We start from the raw sequence: 18,439 nt of genomic DNA, 5'->3' as shown, positions 1-18,439 counted from the left end.
TTTTCTTTTTCCAGGGTTTAATGATTGTACGGCGTGCATCTTTTATTACTTTAAAAAACTAGAACTGGTGCACAAGTTTTAATTTATTTTGAATTTCTCAATTCCACACAAGGTGGAAAGTATACATACATGTTCACATACATACTTACACCCCCACTAATATCTGGTTATCCATTTGCCAGTTGCAGCTTGACCAGATGCGTTTGGTTGCCATTAACAAGCTTCAACAATGCGGCATTATTTTGGCTCGATATTTGAACACTCTTCTCGGCTGAAATAGTGGAGTTAATTTAAATTGGTTGGTTTCCTGTCACGGATCCAGCTTTTAAGCATAGTCCACAAATTTTCAAAAGGGTTGAAGTCACAGCTTTGGGAAGACCGCTCTAAAAGGATAATGTTAGCTTGCATTATTAATTTCAAAACCAGTTTTTATGTGTGTTTGGGTAATTGTCCTGTTGGAATACCCAGTTGTGTCTAGCTGTTGATTTCATTATCTGTGACTACGTCCTCATTTTAGTTTTGACAGCATTTCTAATAGATAATGGCAGATGGCTTGAGCATGAATTGAGGCTGCAGTTTGGGGAACTGTTTTGCCTCAGAGGGAACTAGTGGTGGCTCCTGAGCCACGCAGATCTCCATGTACTAATGACAAGTATATAAATTGAAAATGGAAGGGAGGGTCAGGCACACAAAATGCAGCTTGTAGTGTCTGGGGGTCATATTTAGACAGAGATCCAGAAGGGAGGTGTATGGAGATGTGGTCCCAGTCCTGAAATTCAGATAAATTTATCTCCAATTGAGGTGAAGTTGACAAAGTTGGAAGTAGTCCTTCTTCATTATTCCAAAATAGCTTTAGAGTATGATGCTACCACCACCATGCTTGACAGTTGGAGCAGTTTTCTGTAAAACATGTTCGAAAGGGGTTCAAATCCATCATCTGTCTCGGTCTTTCTATGTGGAGTTTGCATGTTATCCTGGTGTTTGCGTGATATGCTGGTTTGCAAATTAGTGGCTTAAGTTGATAAGTTATTCTAAATTGCCTACAGGTGTTATATGTGTGTGAATGGTTTTCTGTCTCTGTGTATCAGATGGGTGAGCTGTCCAGGGTGTACTCCACCTTGCCTTGTGGCAGATGGGATAGACTCCAGTCCCCCCAGAAAATCCAAAATCATTATGAACTTGTACACCCAATTCTTGTTTTTTCTTTTTCTTTTTCTTTTTTAACAGCCATTAGAGACATACGCTATGCAATCATTCCTGGAAAAACAACTTTTTATGATTTGAAGAAATCATAAAAAGCCTCAAATTACCATGACATCTTTTGACCACATATTTTTATGCATTTAACTATGTATATTTCAATTAAATGGTACTTTTAACTGTTCTTTACTTTCCCTGATTTTGAAATCAAGATATACTGGAGATACATTTACTTGAGTACTGGACTAAAATACTGAATCTGCACTACAGCACTGTAATATAGTCCTGGTATACATAAATAATAAACAACAAGGGAAGTTTATGTCTGTTTGTGTTTTTTTCTGCTGGTATATCTTTCTCAGATTATACGTAAAAAGTCGTCTATACTGTCAACATTTACAAAATACACCAACTGTATATTCTTTATAGTGATGATGACTTTAAGGACAAAGAACAATGCATGAATTACATTTTAAGCAATGTGCAAAAGTACAGTTCTGTGGTACTCAACGAGTGTTTTCATTTAATGCTGCTTGAAAATCGAGGGAAATAAAGGGAAACTCTAGCTGAATGCATTTAATAGCTAGATACTTAAACTATTTACATTTTGTATATAAAATATAAACCCCCCAAAACCCAACAGTACATGTAATAAATCTATTGTTTGTGATACGAGCCATATAAACTAGCAGGATACTCGGTCAGTTTTCCCCATTTCTAAATAAAGTGAATACGCGGCTTAAAGCCTTGGAGTGGAAGGAACGAAAGTGATCTGGCGCCCCCTGTCGTCGAGCAGGGAAACAACAAGAACATAATGTATTTTTCTTTTATAGATTGGATGTACAGCCGCTCACAGACGTTTCTGCCCTCCAGCCTCTCTGTGTTTGTGAGACCTCACGTCCTGTCTTCTGCGAGCCCTGACTCGTCTTATCAGGCGCTTTGACCGGGCCGTGTGGTCCTGTGTGCCTGAAAATTCATGCTGCAAGCTTAATGTTACGTGTTGATATCGTCAAAAAAACAGCTGGATGCTACCCGGCTAGCGAGCGCTAGCAGAGCAGCCTCTGCGGGGATCGAGTCGGCGAAACAGGAGTGGGAGGATGGGTCGCTGCCTGGTAAGACAGCCTACCTAATTTATTAAGCGAGAGCCGGTGGTGTTCGAAGCTTCGTTTACAAAGAAGTAAATGCCGAGCTTTAAGCGGTCGCTGAGACTTAAACTGTCGTTTTGTGTGCAGTGATCAGAGAGGATGAGGAGTCGCAGTAACTCAGGAGTGCGGCTGGACGGCTATGCCCGGCTGGTCCAGGAGACTATCCTGTGCCATCAGGTGAGTTCAGACATGCACCAGAGACGAGGCAGCGCAGTAAAGCTGGAGCACTTCCGCAAAGGTGGAGTGGAGTAAGGGCCCCTTTTTGCGCAATGTTACTGAGAAACGTTTGAATGAAGCAATAATTCAAGATCTAAATGTGGAAGCACTTATTTCAAAATGAAGTATGTTGCATACTGTGATTACAGTTACTGATGCGTTACTACCCGTGTACTAGTTTAGATGTTGCAGAATGTACGTGGTTGTATATGAAATACTTTCATACATTATTTCAGACACTATAGTCCATTTGAACGTTTAAGTCATGTAAACTTTAAACGAGACAACACCAGGACCCAGTGTTATGGATTTCAGTTATGCACATATCCTTGATTTCTCCTTCAGAAGCATTCTAGGTATGGACATGTTTTGCAGCCCATATAGGTTAGAGTTCAGCCAAAAGTGAGCTGCACAGAAATAAACAAAGTGTGGGCAAAGTTCAGGCACTGGAACAGGCTTAGGACTGGAAAGCTATGTACTGTTATCTCCTGGCTCTTGAGCTCACATTGAGGCACCATCAACAGCTGTCTATGCTAAACTGTGACCCAGAGAGTACTCAGCTGATAGGAAACAGCATCAGCTTTCCAGGCATAGCATATACTGATATGTCGGGGTATATGTTTAGTGAGAGAGGAGGGGGTGACACACTGATGTCTCAGGCTCCTCCAAATATAAACTGCAACTGCTGTATTATTGTTATTGGGCACACATGAACTTTCAGTAACTTTCAGTCAAAGGACTTTGATACTTTTTAACAATTTCAGTTTGAATTGTAATCAGTGGGACCATGCTTTCATTCATTTTCAGCTCTGCTCATAGGAGATCACAATAACACATATAAGAATAATAGCTATGAATCTGTGATAGCCAAAGAAGAATCACGCCTCGTCGACTTAAAGTGTGTATTGGGTCCTGTCTGTGCGTTGTAATCGTTGGTGGAGTGTTCAGCAGCTAGCTGAAAAGCTGCAGCTGTGTGTCTTGTCGTGGATCTTTCACACATGGATTATAGAAAAAAGCTCCTGCTCCTTCAAGCTTGACCAAAATTTGCACCAGCCCACATGGATAAATCAAATACTCTCTGGAGAAAAATGTTATGGTCAGATGAGACAAACATTGAGCTGTTTGGAAGAGTAAAGCTGAGGCTTTCAAACCTAAGAACACTTTACAAACTGTCAAGCATGGTGGTGGTAGCATCATGCTCTGTAGCTGTAATGCTGCTTATGATACTGGTACATTGCACAAAGTGGATGGAATAATGAAGGATGACTATCTTCAAATTCTTCAGCTTCACGTCAGATCAACAGCTAGAAAGTTGAAACTTGGACACAGTTGGGTTTTCCAACGGGACAATGATCCCAAACACACCAGAATTGGTTTTGGAATGGAGCTTCTGTAAAGGCCTTCCCAAAGCCCTGACCTCAGAAATGTTAAAGATTTGTGTTTGTGGTACAATCATTCAACTCTCAAAAAACAAAACAAAACCCTAAATCACAATTATGATCACATTCAGGCTCATGATGAGTGCAGGTAAACTATTGACCACAACTGTATCCTTCACACCACCCCTGTCTTTACTATTAGTTAACATGTCACATGTGTCTTGGTTTCAGAATCCAGTGACAGGACTTCTTCCTGCCAGTGCGCAGAAGAAGGATGCCTGGGTGAGGGATAATGTTTACAGTGTCCTGGCGGTGTGGGGGCTGGGAATGGCCTACCGGAAGAATGCAGACCGCGATGAAGACAAGGCCAAAGCTTATGAACTGGAGCAGGTGTGTTTGCAACATAAATAGAGCGAGTGAAAAAGGGGCCTGTGCATTCTTTCAGTTATCACGGGTTAAATATTTGAGGATAGCAATACTTAGTAAAACTTTAATGAATGTGGGCTGTAGTTAAGCTAAAGTATCACATTAGCTCAACATAAAATATTGTTTTACTCTTAAATAGCTTAAAGTGAAAGTGAATATAAAAGAATCACATTTGTTTTGGTCAGCACTGCGATCATAACGTTTTAGTAGGCTTTAGAAAGAAGAGGATTAAAGAAAGAGGAAAGGATTATTTCATTCTGACATAACATAGTGCACATGCTGAACATGCACAGGCTTTCACCCATACATACAACCTACAGTGCATGTACTGAGTGCCATCAATCAACAAGTAGCACTCTGCCCCTAATTATAGAGTAAGGTGTTATAATGTCTAACTTTAAAATCAGGCCAGCACTGATAAAAGTTTCTGATTAAGATTCATTAAACGAATTGCTAAAAATTATCTAATGTGTATGAAAAAAAAACCCAATTCATAGTTCTGTTAGAATTTTTTAAGTACATTTTTAGCTCTTGTAACTTTGAGTCAGTGTTTAATAGTCCAAGCTGATAAATTTGCTAACCTGTTTGATAGAATACAGCACATTGCAAAAGTCTCGAGCCCCCCTCCACGGGTTCTTGTGGGAAATGTGAGAATAAATACACAGAGCTACAAGAGATGATTGTAACTGTTTCCTTTCCAGCTTGCTAGAAATAGAAAGTAAATTGCATCACGGTGAGATTTTTGCCGTTTACTGATAGAGCTGTTTTTGTTTGCTGGCAGAGTGTGGTGAAACTGATGCAGGGGCTTCTGCAGTGCATGATGAGACAGGTAAGATATACCCTGGGTTTGAGTATTGGACTGCTGGGCAAACAAAACAAACAACTTGATGACGTCGCTTTGTACTGTGGAATTATTGACGTTGCTGATTAGCTTATGAAGAAACTCATTATAAACTTAGCTAAAGCTATAGACAAAAAACAATGAGTCTTTGGTCATGTGTTTCCAGGTGGCCAAGGTGGAGAAGTTCAAACACACCCAGAGTACAAAAGATTGCTTGCATGCCAAATATGATACTCCCACTTGTGCCACAGTGGTCAGAGATGATCAGTGGGGTCATCTCCAGGTGGACGCCACCTCGATTTACCTGCTGATGCTGGCACAGATGACAGCCTCAGGTACAATAGTGATGCAGACTGCTTTTTTTATGTATATATATAATTTTTGCCTTTTCTTTGCCTTGGTGTTGTAACATCATGTTATTAAAGAATGAGTTTTCCTTTGTTCAAACAGAACTGAACATAGTTGTTATCTTATCCCGCAGGTCTTCGTATCATTTCCAACCTGGACGAGGTAGCCTTCATCCAAAACTTGGTCTTCTACATAGAGGCTGCCTACAAAGTAGCGGTGGGTAATGTTTTTTAGAGGTCTTGTTTGGGTATGTGGTGTCTGGAGGGTGACATATGAGTAGTTAAATGAAAAGACACAGAATAAAAGCTGCTCCCAAAGTATGTGCATGTCGAGTCTTCTACTGTAACACGTCCAGATGTTTGGAAACACTTCTGGGTTTTGGACTGACTTCAGAGGAGTGTAACCACAGGTTTTTGAAACAATGAATGAAAGAATTATTAGTAAAAAGTCAGAGGTTTGTTTGTTTGTTTGTTTTGTTTCTGTTATCATAGTTTAATGATAAATTAGTGGAATAGGCTTTTCAGTGCCATGATGAGTTTCAGTACTGGAGAGTTGCTATAAAGAAATGAAGCCATGACCATTTTTACCACTGCAGGACTATGGAATGTGGGAACGAGGTGACAAGACTAACCAGGGCATTCCTGAGCTCAATGCCAGCTCTGTAGGAATGGCTAAGGTACAAAGGATATGTGATATTTAATAATTATCAGCATTTATGATACACTGTACTGTCCATTCATGGATATAGGGATTCATCTGCATATGCACGTTGCAGGCAGCGCTTGAAGCTATAGATGAGCTGGATCTGTTTGGTGCTCATGGAGGGCCAAAGTCAGTAATCCATGTGTTGCCTGATGAAGTCGAACACTGTCAGGTATCATTTTTAATTAGCCTTTAGCTATGGTAGCATCACCTCTGTTTGTCTTTCTTGTATTCAGCGTGCTGTTTTTCCCCTTCAGTCTATTCTGTGCTCCATGCTGCCAAGAGCTTCAACTTCAAAGGAAATAGATGCTGGTCTTCTGTCCATTACTTCTTTCCCTGCGTTTGCTGTGGAGGATGCTGACCTGGTGGCCGTGACGAAGTCAGAGATCATAAGCAAACTGCAGGTGAAGTCAAAGCATAAACAAGCTGGACATTTCTGCCAAGGAAAAGTATATTGTTTGGTATTTTGACCTGCGCTCTTTAAATTCTACTCTTTGCTTTATTTCAGGGTCGCTATGGCTGCTGTCGCTTTATCAGGGACGGATATCGTTGTCCCAAAGAGGTGATATATTCTAGTATTAAGGCTCATGGGACATGTAAATGCATTACAGCAGCGAACCCAGGGAGGAGGTGCTCTTTTTTAGTGAAGAGTATAGATGTCTATGTTTTTTTGCAGGAAAGCTTATGTAAGCTCCTGATCTTTCTCTCTAGGATCCATCTCGGCTGCATTATGATCCTGCTGAGCTCAAGCTATTTGAGAATATTGAGTGTGAGTGGCCTGTGTTTTGGACTTACCTCATCCTGGATGGTATTTTTGCTGGTGATCAAGTTCAGGTAAAGCAACCAAAGACACTGGTTCATATGCACTTTCTGCTGTACTCACACAATCATTGAGTCACTTTGGATATGGCTTTTTTAACAATAACAACAAATTTGCTTTTGTACAGGTGCAAGAGTACCGTGAAGCACTGGAGGGTGTTTTAATCAGAGGGAAGAATGGCATTAAGTTGGTGCCTGAACTTTATTCTGTTCCTCCTGACAAGGTATCCTAGACTCACGGAGAGCACAAGATACAGTTAGTGCAGTTAGTACCTCTGTACACCACCATAGTATGGGTTATATTTTAAAATGAATGTGTGTTTTAAGAGTATTAACAAAAGTATTGCATTAGCTATGTAGGAATTACAGCCATTTTTAAACATGGTCCCACATTTTGACAGATATACAGTGGGGCAAAAAAGTATTTAGTCAGCCACCGATTGTGCAAGTTCCCCCACCTAAAATGATGACAGAGGTCAGTAATTTGCACCAGAGGTACACTTCAACTGTGAGAGACAGAATGTGAAAAAAAAAATCCATGAATCCACATGGTAGGATTTGTAAAGAATTTATTCGTAAATCAGGGTGGAAAATAAGTATTTGGTCAATAACAAAAATACAACTCAATACTTTGTAACATAACCTTTGTTGGCAATAACAGAGGTCAAACGTTTACTATAGGTCTTTACCAGGTTTGCACACACAGTAGCTGGTATTTTGGCCCATTCCTCCATGCAGATCTTCTCGAGAGCAGTGATGTTTTGGGGCCGAGCAACACGGACTTTCAACTCCCGCCACAGATTTTCTATGGGGTTGAGGTCTGGAGACTGGCTAGGCCACTCCAGGACTTTCAAATGCTTCTTACGGAGCCACTCCTTTGTTGCCCGGGCGGTGTGTTTTGGATCATTGTCATGTTGGAAGACCCAGCCTCGTTTCATCTTCAAAGTTCTCACTGATGGAAGGAGGTTTTGGCTCAAAATCTCACGATACATGGCCCCATTCATTCTGTCCTTAACACGGATCAGTCGTCCTGTCCCCTTGGCAGAAAAACAGCCCCATAGCATGATGTTTCCACCCCCATGCTTCACAGTAGGTATGGTGTTCTTGGGATGCAACTCAGTATTCTTCTTCCTCCAAACACGACGAGTTGAGTTTATACCAAAAAGTTCTACTTTGGTTTCATCTGACCACATGACATTCTCCCAATCCTCTGCTGTATCATCCATGTGCTCTCTGGCAAACTTCAGACGGGCCTGGACATGCACTGGCTTCAGCAGCGGAACACGTCTGGCACTGCGGGATTTGATTCCCTGCCGTTGTAGTGTGTTACTGATGGTGACCTTTGTTACTTTGGTCCCAGCTCTCTGCAGGTCATTCACCAGGTCCCCCCGTGTGGTTCTGGGATCTTTGCTCACCGTTCTCATGATCATTTTGACCCCACGGGATGAGATCTTGCGTGGAGCCCCAGATCGAGGGAGATTATCAGTGGTCTTGTATGTCTTCCATTTTCTGATGATTGCTCCCACAGTTGATTTTTTCACACCAAGCTGCTTGCCTATTGTAGATTCACTCTTCCCAGTCTGGTGCAGGTCTACAATACTTTTCCTGGTGTCCTTCGAAAGCTCTTTGGTCTTGGCCATGACGGAGTTTGGAGTCTGACTGTTTGAGGCTGTGGACAGGTGTCTTTTATACAGATGATGAGTTCAAACAGGTGCCATTCATACAGGTAACGAGTGGGGGACAGAAAAGCTTCTTACAGAAGACGTTACAGGTCTGTGAGAGCCAGAGATTTTCATTGTTTGAGGTGACCAAATACTTATTTTCCACCCTAATTTACAAATAAATTCTTTACAAATCCTACCATGTGAATTCATGGATTTTTTTTTTTCACATTCTGTCTCTCACAGTTGAAGTGTACCTCTGGTGCAAATTACTGACCTCTGTCATCATTTTAAGTGGGGGAACTTGCACAATCGGTGGCTGACTAAATACTTTTTTGCCCCACTGTATGCACCCGTTCTCATAGTAAGGGCTACATTATTGTGTCATGGTCTGACCTAATCCACCTTTCATTGCTTTGTTTTGTTAGACCAGTAATTTTTTAAAGCGGTCTTGAGCAGTAATTCTCTAAGCTTTCTGAAGATCTTTCGAAGTTTGTCTTTGGTCATTGGCATCCTCTTTTTCAGTCCAGTCCTCATACCTGACCATTTTCAGAGAAATGCTTTTTATGGTTTGTTGTTACTGACCTGTGAATCGTTCTGGCATAAAAAGGCAAATAACTCAAGGGATGAACCTGTGTTGTATCAACACATAACAGACAACTTGGCAAAAAAAAAGAAAGATAAATTATATCTTGAAGCATTTTGTTACTATCTGGGGAGGACGAAAGAAGCTTTTTTTTGTCTACTACATTTCTTTGGCATATATTTCAATTAAATCACTGCACCTATTTCCCATTTTCCTAGTGAAATATACAAAATGATGGGGGACTCAAGATTGTGCTGTAAATTAGTCTAAAGAAACTTAATCAAAGATACAAAATTGAGTCTTTCATGAAGAATACTTTTAAAATGTCTGTTGTAATATGACACATATGCCATAGGAGCAGCTTTTACATGTGCAATGCTATTGTACTGTATTATTTTATATTTTTTCAGTATCAAGTTTAACCATAATTCGTTGCATTGTCCTCTAAAAATCAAAAGGTAAAAAAATGGTTGTGCCAAAAAAATGTTTTATTTATTATTTATATATTTACTATTTGTTCTATATAGTTTGTAGAAGTCATTAAACTTTGTTTAATGACAAATTTTAGACAAGTGGAAAAATTAGCTAACTAATGATGGTTTAGCGCTAATTAGGGAACATTAGCATACTAGCATTTGCTAATTAGCTAATTGCTGCGGTTAATACTCTTTTCCCTGTTTTTTGTCATCATCTATATTCTATAAAGTTGTAGTTTTGTTCACCTAAGGGTTATTTTTGCTAATTTTACTCATACATTGTCAATCTGTTGGGTAGAAATATTAGCTCCAGACTCTGTCTGCTCCCTGCTGTTCTGTTTACCTGTTGTGATAAAGACAGGGACTGTTTCAGTGTATATATCTGTTTATTAAGATACCAAAAAAATATGTACCTCTTGCAGGTTGAGGAGGAGTATAGCAATCCTCACTCAGTAGACAGGGTAGCCATGGGTCAGCTGCCACACATGTGGGGACAGTCACTCTACATCTTGGGGTGCCTTCTGGCTGAGGTAGGTCCTGAGCTACACACTAGCTTAAATGTTAGCTAGCCACAAGGCAACTGTTTGTTATCATTGTGTGTATGGCAGACAAATTGGGAATAATGCAGTATTCTAACAGACATTCAATACACAAAAACCACCTCACTTTTTATACGTATAAGCATTCAACGAATGTTATAAATCTTCTGCTTCGTCTTGCCTTTTCTTTTCGGATTAAGGGTTTTTTAGCACCAGGAGAGATAGATCCGCTCAACAGGAGATTCTCTACAAGCTTCAAACCAGATGTTGTGGTACAAGGTTGGTGATTAATTTGTAGGAAACTGATATGGGCTGAGAGTTAAAGTCTGGTACATTAAGCAAGATATTAACTAAACACTGCTTTGAAAATAGAGGGACTTTCAGCTTCAGTAACCAATGTCACATTTCTGAAATTAGTCATTTCTGATGTTCTAAAGTCAGCATATTTTTGTACACACCAATGCACCATTGTGCACACCAATTCATGCAAGCACTTTTTTATGCTTAAATGCTTTTTATCTAACACTCCAATAAATGCATCGGAGAGCAACTTGGGTTTAGTAACTTGCCCCAGGATATTTGGCATCCAGACTGGAGCAGCCAGATATTGAACTACCAACATTTTAATATATTTTAAAAATCTTTAAATATCTAAATTGCTTTTTATATGTTTTTTTTTTTTTAGTTTGTGTTCTAGCAGAGTCGGAGGAGATCCAGGAGTTGTTAAGAGATCTGGGGATCGAGGTACAAACGATGGCAGAAGTTCTGCCCATCAGGGTCATGCCAGCTCGCATCCTGAGCCATGTCTATGTTAGACTGGGTAAACGAGCACTCTTTTCCTTACAGTGTACACCTGTGCATGTGTGTTCATATTAAAATAAATAAGAGTACCATCTGGTGTCTCTGCCACAGGGAACAGCAAGAAACTGAGTCTGAGTGGGCGGCCGTACAGACACATTGGTGTCCTGGGAACATCCAAATTCTACGAGATCCGAAATCGCTCTTACATATTCACCCCTCAGGTAAAACTAGGGCATGTTGTGACCTTGTTATGTTAGCCACATTAACATTAATAATTGAACAATAAATATTTGAATTTCTATATTTCTGCTTGGCCCCCCCTTTGTTCAGTTTCTGGATCAGCACCATTTCTATCTGGCTCTGGACAACCAGATGATTGTGGAGATGTTACGGACCGAACTGGCCTATCTCTCTTGTTGCTGGAGGATGACAGGGCGGCCCACGCTCACATTCCCAATCACCCGTAGCATGCTGGGTAATAACCAAAGCATATCAGTCTGTAATTGTTCTACATAATATAATTAATAATGTACTGTATTTTTAAGCTAATATAAAAAATAAACTTAGATGTTTAGACTGCATGTTCAAACAGGAGATGTCACTGCTGAACACATGAACTGTGAGTAGCTCCTAATTTTTTACCTGATGAATGTCCATCTTTTTTCTGTCTAGATGAAGATGGAGAAACAATTGATTCATGTATCCTGTCAACTCTAAGGAAACTACAGGATGGCTATTTTGCTGGAGCGAGGTTTGTTTCCCTCTATAGCTTAAAACAACAGATGATGTGACTTTTGTATAAAGTTTGTGGCTGACCACTACAGGGTGCAGATGTCAGACGTCTCCAGTGTCCAGACCACTTCTTTTCACACTCGTCTCAGCTTCCTGGATGAAGAGAATGATGACATATTGCTTGAGGATGGAGGCGATGATGATGATGGATATGGAGAGGAGTATAATATCTGTCGTCCCTCGGGTAATTACTTATTGTCCAAGACTGTACAGCAGTTGTGTGGCACAATTAATTTGTCCTGTTTGTAAACATGGTTCAATTCGATTTAACTCTAGATGACTCAGAAGATGTATTTGACCAGTACCTCACCCAGCTCCTTCACAGCACCACTACCAAGTGCCATCTTCCTCCCATCCAGAGGGGGCAGCACCATGTCTTCAGTCCAGAACATACCACAAGAGACATCCTGTCTTTTATGGCGCAGGTCCAGGGCCTGAACGTTCCCAGTGAGTTTCTCAACAATGTAATGACCATGCTAGTTTTCATGCTAGTGCAGATACACTAACCATAGTGTGTATTTAAAAGATGGATGTGGTCACCACAATGCCACCAATTGTTTTGTGAAGCCTTGTCTTGAGCGTTTTGGTTGTTTTGTTTATTTGAGACAAGCACAGTGTCAGTGTGACTGAAAATGTTTGCTGAGGTCACACATTAAGCAAGGACTTTCACCCCCTGCTGGCCATTAGAAGGACAGGCAGGTTTATGGCACTCGAGCACTGGCTTCACCCTCCTATCACAGCCATCTTTTATAAGGAGTCTGTAATGATATAATAAGACTGATGTTAGATTTTTTTGACATCAAAGTAACAAATCTTGTTAAAACACTAAGCCATTGTCAAGCCTGTCAAACCTGCACAGGTCTGGTCTACCTCCTGAACCCAAGGGACGAGTCATCACAGTGCAAGCTGTTACTGCAGTAAAAACTGTGATTGAAGGAATTTTCTAATAATAATCCAGTAATAAGCAAAGGTCCCTGTTTAACAGCAAAGCAGAGACCTTAAAAGGCATTTTTTTGTAATAAGCTGCCAGTGTGTTAAAAAGCAGAGACTCTCTTTTTAATGCTCCGTTTTAATGACACGTATTTTCAGAGTCTTCCATGTATCTGCCTGTGACTCCGGTCAAGAGCAAACATCGCAAATCTCTCAACCTTCTTGATGTTCCTCATCCTCAGCACGGCCCACAGGCGAAACAGCACAAGGTAGGCACAGCACATCCTTCCACCAGCAAACTCACTTCTCTCATGACGTCAGTATTGCTATGAGTACATTTGTCTAACCCTGGCACTTTTCCTTTACTAGTCACACTCTGCTGCTGATCTTCATCTGCCGCGAGACTCTCAGGGCAACACAGACTTTGAAGCATTGGTCAGGCAGCTAAAAGAATGCCCCACTCTTCAGGACCAGGCTGACATCCTCTACATTCTCTATGTGATGAAGTATGATTATCAAGACAAAAGTAGAGCAAACGTTTGATTAAAAAATGCTGCTTTTGTAATTGCCCGTCGTGTGTTTTTGTTCTCTTGAGCAGAGGAGCTGATTGGCTGGTGGAGTTGTCAGGTCCTGGGCAGGGTGGGGTCAGTGTGCGATCACTGTTGGAGGAGCTGTACGTAGAAGCCGGAGCCTGTAAAGAGTGGGGGCTCATTAGGTACATCTCTGGAATACTGCGCAAGAGGGTGGAGGTCCTCGCTGAGGTCAGTGTCTTAGGAAAAAGGTGGCTTAGCTCATGGCTCACTCATGCTACAAGTAAGATTTAGGAAGTTCCTAATAGGTGTGTTTTGAACAGGATCAACAGTGTCCATGGCCATTTATTAATAATTCATTCCACATGTATTTGTCCTTTCTGCAGGCCTGCACAGATCTGATTTCCCATCACAAGCAGCTGACTGTAGGTCTACCTCCTCAACCCAGGGAAAGAGTGATCACAGTGTAAGCCGTTATTGCAGTAAAACAGTGTGGCTGAAGAAATCTTCCAATAATAATCCAAGGTCTCTGTCCTGATTCTTTTCAGCCCTCTTCCGCCAGATGAGTTAAACAACCTCATCTACGAAGCCAGTGGTCAGGACATCAGTGTAGCAGTGGTCACTCAGGTAAATCAGTCACCGTTTGGACTGACTGATAATTTTTTCACACACCAATCTTACAGCCTTGAACTGTGTGTGTCTGTCATGTAGGAAATCATGGTGTATCTAGCCATGTATGTGCGCTCCCAGCCCGCTCTGTTCGGGGACATGCTCAGACTCAGGATAGGACTCATCATGCAAGTGATGGCCACTGAGTTAGCTCGCAGCCTGCACTGTTCTGGTAGGAAAAAACACCCAAACACAACGTACACATGCACATGCACGCATAACCGAGTGGTTGAGCAAAGGAATTAAGTCTGCAGAGTGTGCAATATGAAAAGCTTGAAATGTCTTTGTAGGGGAGGAGGCGTCAGAGAGTTTGATGAGCCTGAGTCCATTTGGCATGAAGAACCTACTGCATCACATCCTCAGTGGCAAAGAATTTGGGGTGGAGAGAAGCAGTGAGTTTTGTTGTTCCCTATGCATCCATCCCTCATCCCTCAGGAACAGCTGAACACCTTTGTAATAATCATGGTCATATATTTTGTTGCTCTCACACAGAGTCTATGTATTCTACACCAGATCAGGAACCTTGTTACTTAAAATGATTAATCAGGAAAAAATTTATTTGACTTCCCCTTAAACAATCCTGAATCTTTGATCTGTGACTCCTGTTTTTTTTCCCATCAGTGCGCCCAATCCAGTCTGCAGCCACTAGCCCTGCGATATCCATCCATGAACTAGGTCACACAGGAGCTACAAAGACTGAACGCACAGGAATACACAAGCTAAAGAGTGAGATAAAACAGGTGGGAATAATAGGACATAGAATTCTAAGTATTGTAATTTAAGTATATACATTTAATCTGCTTCAAGTGCCTTTTTATCTATCTATCTATCTATCTATCTATCTATCTATCTATCTATCTATCTATCTATCTATCTATCTATCTATCTATCTATCTATCTATCTATCTATCTATCTATCTATCTATCTGTGAATATAATGACACTGTTCTTCTCTTTTTGCAGCTGGATGACTCTCGCCCTACAAGTGTGGGTTGGCTTTAATAATATCTAGCATGTGACTTTTTCTGACCTTGGTCTAAATGACTAAATCAGTCTAAATCCATAGCTGGAGTGACTCTCATCCCATCCCATGACAGTAGGAGAACAAGACTTGGACTTCAGATAACTTTTCTGCAGTTTGATGAACCAGTCCAGACCTTCATTAAGCTGTTTTCCCCCCACCCCCATAACCCATCTTGTTATAGCATTTGGTCATGGATTGGCATGGTTTGTTTGTTAAAGGATTTCTGTTGTGATCAGCCCTGTCCAGCTATCGTTTTGCTTACAGCAGTCTTTCTCGTGTGCTGATTTTCGCAGCTCTGTTGTCATTTTTACTCATGCCCTTGCTCTGTGTGGCTCCAGCGTCATCATATTTGCAGTGCGACAGCCGTGTGAACCATCTCAAACTGTTCTCTGTCATCTGTCATCCATATCCATGTGTAGATCTTCAGTGGCGGTTTTTCCTTGAGTAGCAATGTCACATCGCCTCGCTCTACGGTAAACCATTTCACCTCGCCTGCTTCATGTCACCTTATTTGTTTTAAGGTTGCAATAGGAAGTATGTGTAGACCAAGCAAACTCCATTCGGATTTCATAGTTTATGTAGATATCTTACAGTTTACTCGTGGCTTTACCTATTTAAGGATGAGGATGCTGTTATTTTGTAATCTATTATTATTAACAACGGTTTTAATGAGAAAGCAAGCGCTCACAAATGTACCCAACTAACAAGTATAGTGTGTTAGAGCTCAATTGATAACTTTCATCTATTTATAAATGATGAAACAGTACATATCAAGACAAGATTCCAATTCTTTGCATTATGTTAAAAACAACGTTAACATAACGTTTTTATTTGATCTCATATCAGCACGGGCTCTACTGTGGCCGAAGCCTGGGGTAGCTTGTGATCATAAATCTCTGGGTCTGGGAGACGTCTGCATTTATAATAGCTTGGCAAAAATAACCCTGGGTGTGTTTATCATAATGAAGCAATGTGGCAGCTGTTGCAACATTATACTGTATCATTTCTGGTTGGAAGATAATTAGTAAAGGCACAAGCTATATCAGGCTGTTACTACGGCTACAACACTAGTTAGTAAGCTCTTTAGAGTATTTATCATTAACACCAATAATATAATAATAGCAGCCTTGTCCTTCAGCATATATACTAAAGTGCTTTTTTGCCAAGTTTGATGGAGTGTCAGTATGCATGGATAACTGCATGAAAAGGTGGAAAAGCTATCATTTCGTGGTCTGGTGAGCTAAAAAAAAAGTGCTCCAATATTTCAACCTTTTTTACATGTTTTGGCTCGCCACAGCGGTGCAGTAGCCCTTCCACTCCCAGTGGAATGCTGTCCCCGGTGAGCACTTGTCCAGGAGACGGCCAGCTGCACTGGGAGGAGAGGCAAGGCCAGTGGCTGAGGAGACGCAGGCTAGATGGTGCCATCAACAGAGTACCTATGGGTTTCTACCAAAAGGTGTGGAAGATCCTGCAGAAGTGCCACGGTCTGTCCATCGACGGATACGTGTTACCCTCTTCTACCACAAGAGAGGTAGATACTCGCAGACCTGCTGCAGATTTGGACTTCCTGCATATGTGTGTGTTTAAATTCTGTGTTTTCTGTTTAGATGACAGCAGGAGAGATTAAGTTTGCAGTGCAGGTTGAATCTGTGCTGAACCACGTCCCTCAGCCAGAGTACCGGCAGCTGCTAGTGGAGACGGTGATGGTTGTGGGCCTGATAGCGGACGTAGACGTGGACAACATCGGCGGCATCATCCACGTGGATCGCGTCTTGCATTTGGCCAATGACCTTTTCCTCAGTGACCAGGTACTAACAGAGAAAGGTTTTTGGTCTGTTGCAAGTATTCGTTCACTGAGCTTCACTCTGCGTTACCTCTTCATCTTTAGAAATCCCACGGCGCCAGTGAGTATTTCCTTGAGAAGGACCCAGCAACCGGAATCTGCAACTTTTTCTACGACAGCGCTCCTAGTGGTAGCTATGGCACCATGACCTATCTCTCCAAAGCAGCAGTCACTTACGTCCAGGACTTCCTGCCAAGTTCCAGCTGCCTGATGCAGTGAATGGGCAGACTGGTGTGTTTTACTAACAGACTCTATAAACACCCGAAGAGGCATGTTTCATAAAACTAACTTTTATCACCTCATACTGTTCATGCGGTGCTTGTAAGTATACTCTTTAATAAGCTGTGTAGCGCTCATATAACTGTTCTAACATCGTAGCCTTAGCTGCCAGTGCAGACCTCTGTATTTCAGTTTATTTCGTCTTTGTGAGTCTAGACCGTAAACCTATTTATTTTGTGAACGTGCTGCTCAGGCGTATGTTTATGACATTTACAATCTTACTCTGTTGTCTGTCTTGTAATTTATCGTATGTTACAGTTCTATTCAGGCTCAGCATTTACCAGAGGAATGTCAATCATATGTGCACTACTTATTCCTCATAAATCAATTTCTGCTGTTATTCTCTATTTTTTACTTAGTAACATTGTAATTTATTGTTCTGCTGTAATTAATGAGATAATTCCCCAGATATGTGGGAAAAACAAGTAAAATATACAACTTGTGCCACAGATTAGCTTTTCACTCACACATGACCACGTTCATAACAACACATGTATTTATTTTTAAGTGTGATAGTTTCCATGTTCTTTATTATTTTGTTTTCATTGCAGCCAATTATGTTTTAGTACTAACAATACTCTGTTTGGGAACAGTTTTTTAAAAATCTGTGTTGTGTGTATAAAGATAAAAATCAGTCTATTTCTGCAAATCTCCAGGGTTATGCTACTGATATGTCTGGTCAACTTTACCTCAACATATACTAAAGGTTTGTTCATTTAGTGTGAAATAAAGAAAGAAAAAAAAGCTTTCATGTGTCTTTTTTAATATGCACATCCATTTTCCTGTTTCACAGAAAGGACTGCAATGTAGTAATTAATTTACAGCAAAAGTAAGTTAACGACTACCCAACAGGTGGAAGTTGGCCAGGTGTTTTCCTTGGCATAGACTAGCAGTGGGTGTCTAGTCTGTTTTCCCAGCTGCTGAAATGATAGTAGGCCTCTTTTTGCTGACATTTTTATCTGCAATAGTAGCGCAGTAGAGTAACCACATGTGCAGTTAATGATGGCTCAGTGTCACTATTAGGGTGTCAGTTCTGTATAACAGAAGAACTGATATAACTAAAAAAAAAACTACATTAAAGATTAAGGGAGACTTATTGTGCTAATTTCCAACTCTATAAAAATCCTCATGGACTACTAGATCATGATTACATGATTCACGTTTGACAGTAATTCTTTGTACTGAACTTTGGTGCAACCCGTGCACATTCACTCTCTATAACAAGCTTCTATA

General features: G+C 40.9%; 1 protein-coding gene across 4 annotated transcripts; it reads left to right on the top strand.

The window, feature by feature from the left end:
• The first annotated feature begins 2,016 nt into the window (after window positions 1-2,016).
• phka2 (phosphorylase kinase, alpha 2 (liver)) lies at window positions 2,017-17,936 on the top strand. Of its 4 annotated transcripts, XM_086291219.1 has the most exons (33): window positions 2,017-2,312; window positions 2,433-2,522; window positions 4,172-4,330; window positions 5,148-5,195; window positions 5,374-5,542; window positions 5,689-5,771; window positions 6,151-6,231; window positions 6,331-6,429; window positions 6,515-6,661; window positions 6,766-6,819; window positions 6,969-7,091; window positions 7,205-7,300; window positions 10,222-10,329; window positions 10,539-10,617; window positions 11,024-11,158; window positions 11,251-11,360; window positions 11,470-11,614; window positions 11,812-11,890; window positions 11,964-12,115; window positions 12,208-12,378; window positions 13,021-13,130; window positions 13,231-13,367; window positions 13,460-13,622; window positions 13,778-13,857; window positions 13,940-14,018; window positions 14,103-14,232; window positions 14,351-14,452; window positions 14,682-14,800; window positions 15,024-15,047; window positions 15,504-15,557; window positions 16,382-16,615; window positions 16,692-16,892; window positions 16,973-17,936. In XM_086291219.1, exons 2-33 carry the CDS (start codon window positions 2,445-2,447, stop codon window positions 17,144-17,146), a joined length of 3,723 nt encoding a protein of 1,240 aa, XP_086147345.1. In that variant the 5' UTR covers window positions 2,017-2,312; window positions 2,433-2,444; the 3' UTR covers window positions 17,147-17,936. The 4 variants fall into 4 exon arrangements, with proteins under 4 accessions (XP_086147345.1, XP_086147352.1, XP_086147359.1 ...); XM_086291226.1 differs by lacking the exon at window positions 15,024-15,047; XM_086291233.1 differs by lacking the exon at window positions 15,504-15,557.
• Window positions 17,937-18,439: the final 503 nt, after the last annotated feature.

This window comes from Aulonocara sp. 'chitande type north' Nkhata Bay, linkage group LG1 (assembly GCF_057382095.1).
Source record: "Aulonocara sp. 'chitande type north' Nkhata Bay isolate Kocher_YH1m ecotype deep benthic linkage group LG1, A_spYH_male_GT1.1, whole genome shotgun sequence".
NCBI classification, from domain to species: domain Eukaryota; kingdom Metazoa; phylum Chordata; class Actinopteri; order Cichliformes; family Cichlidae; genus Aulonocara; species Aulonocara sp. 'chitande type north' Nkhata Bay.
This window is presented reverse-complemented; position numbering and strand designations above follow the sequence as displayed.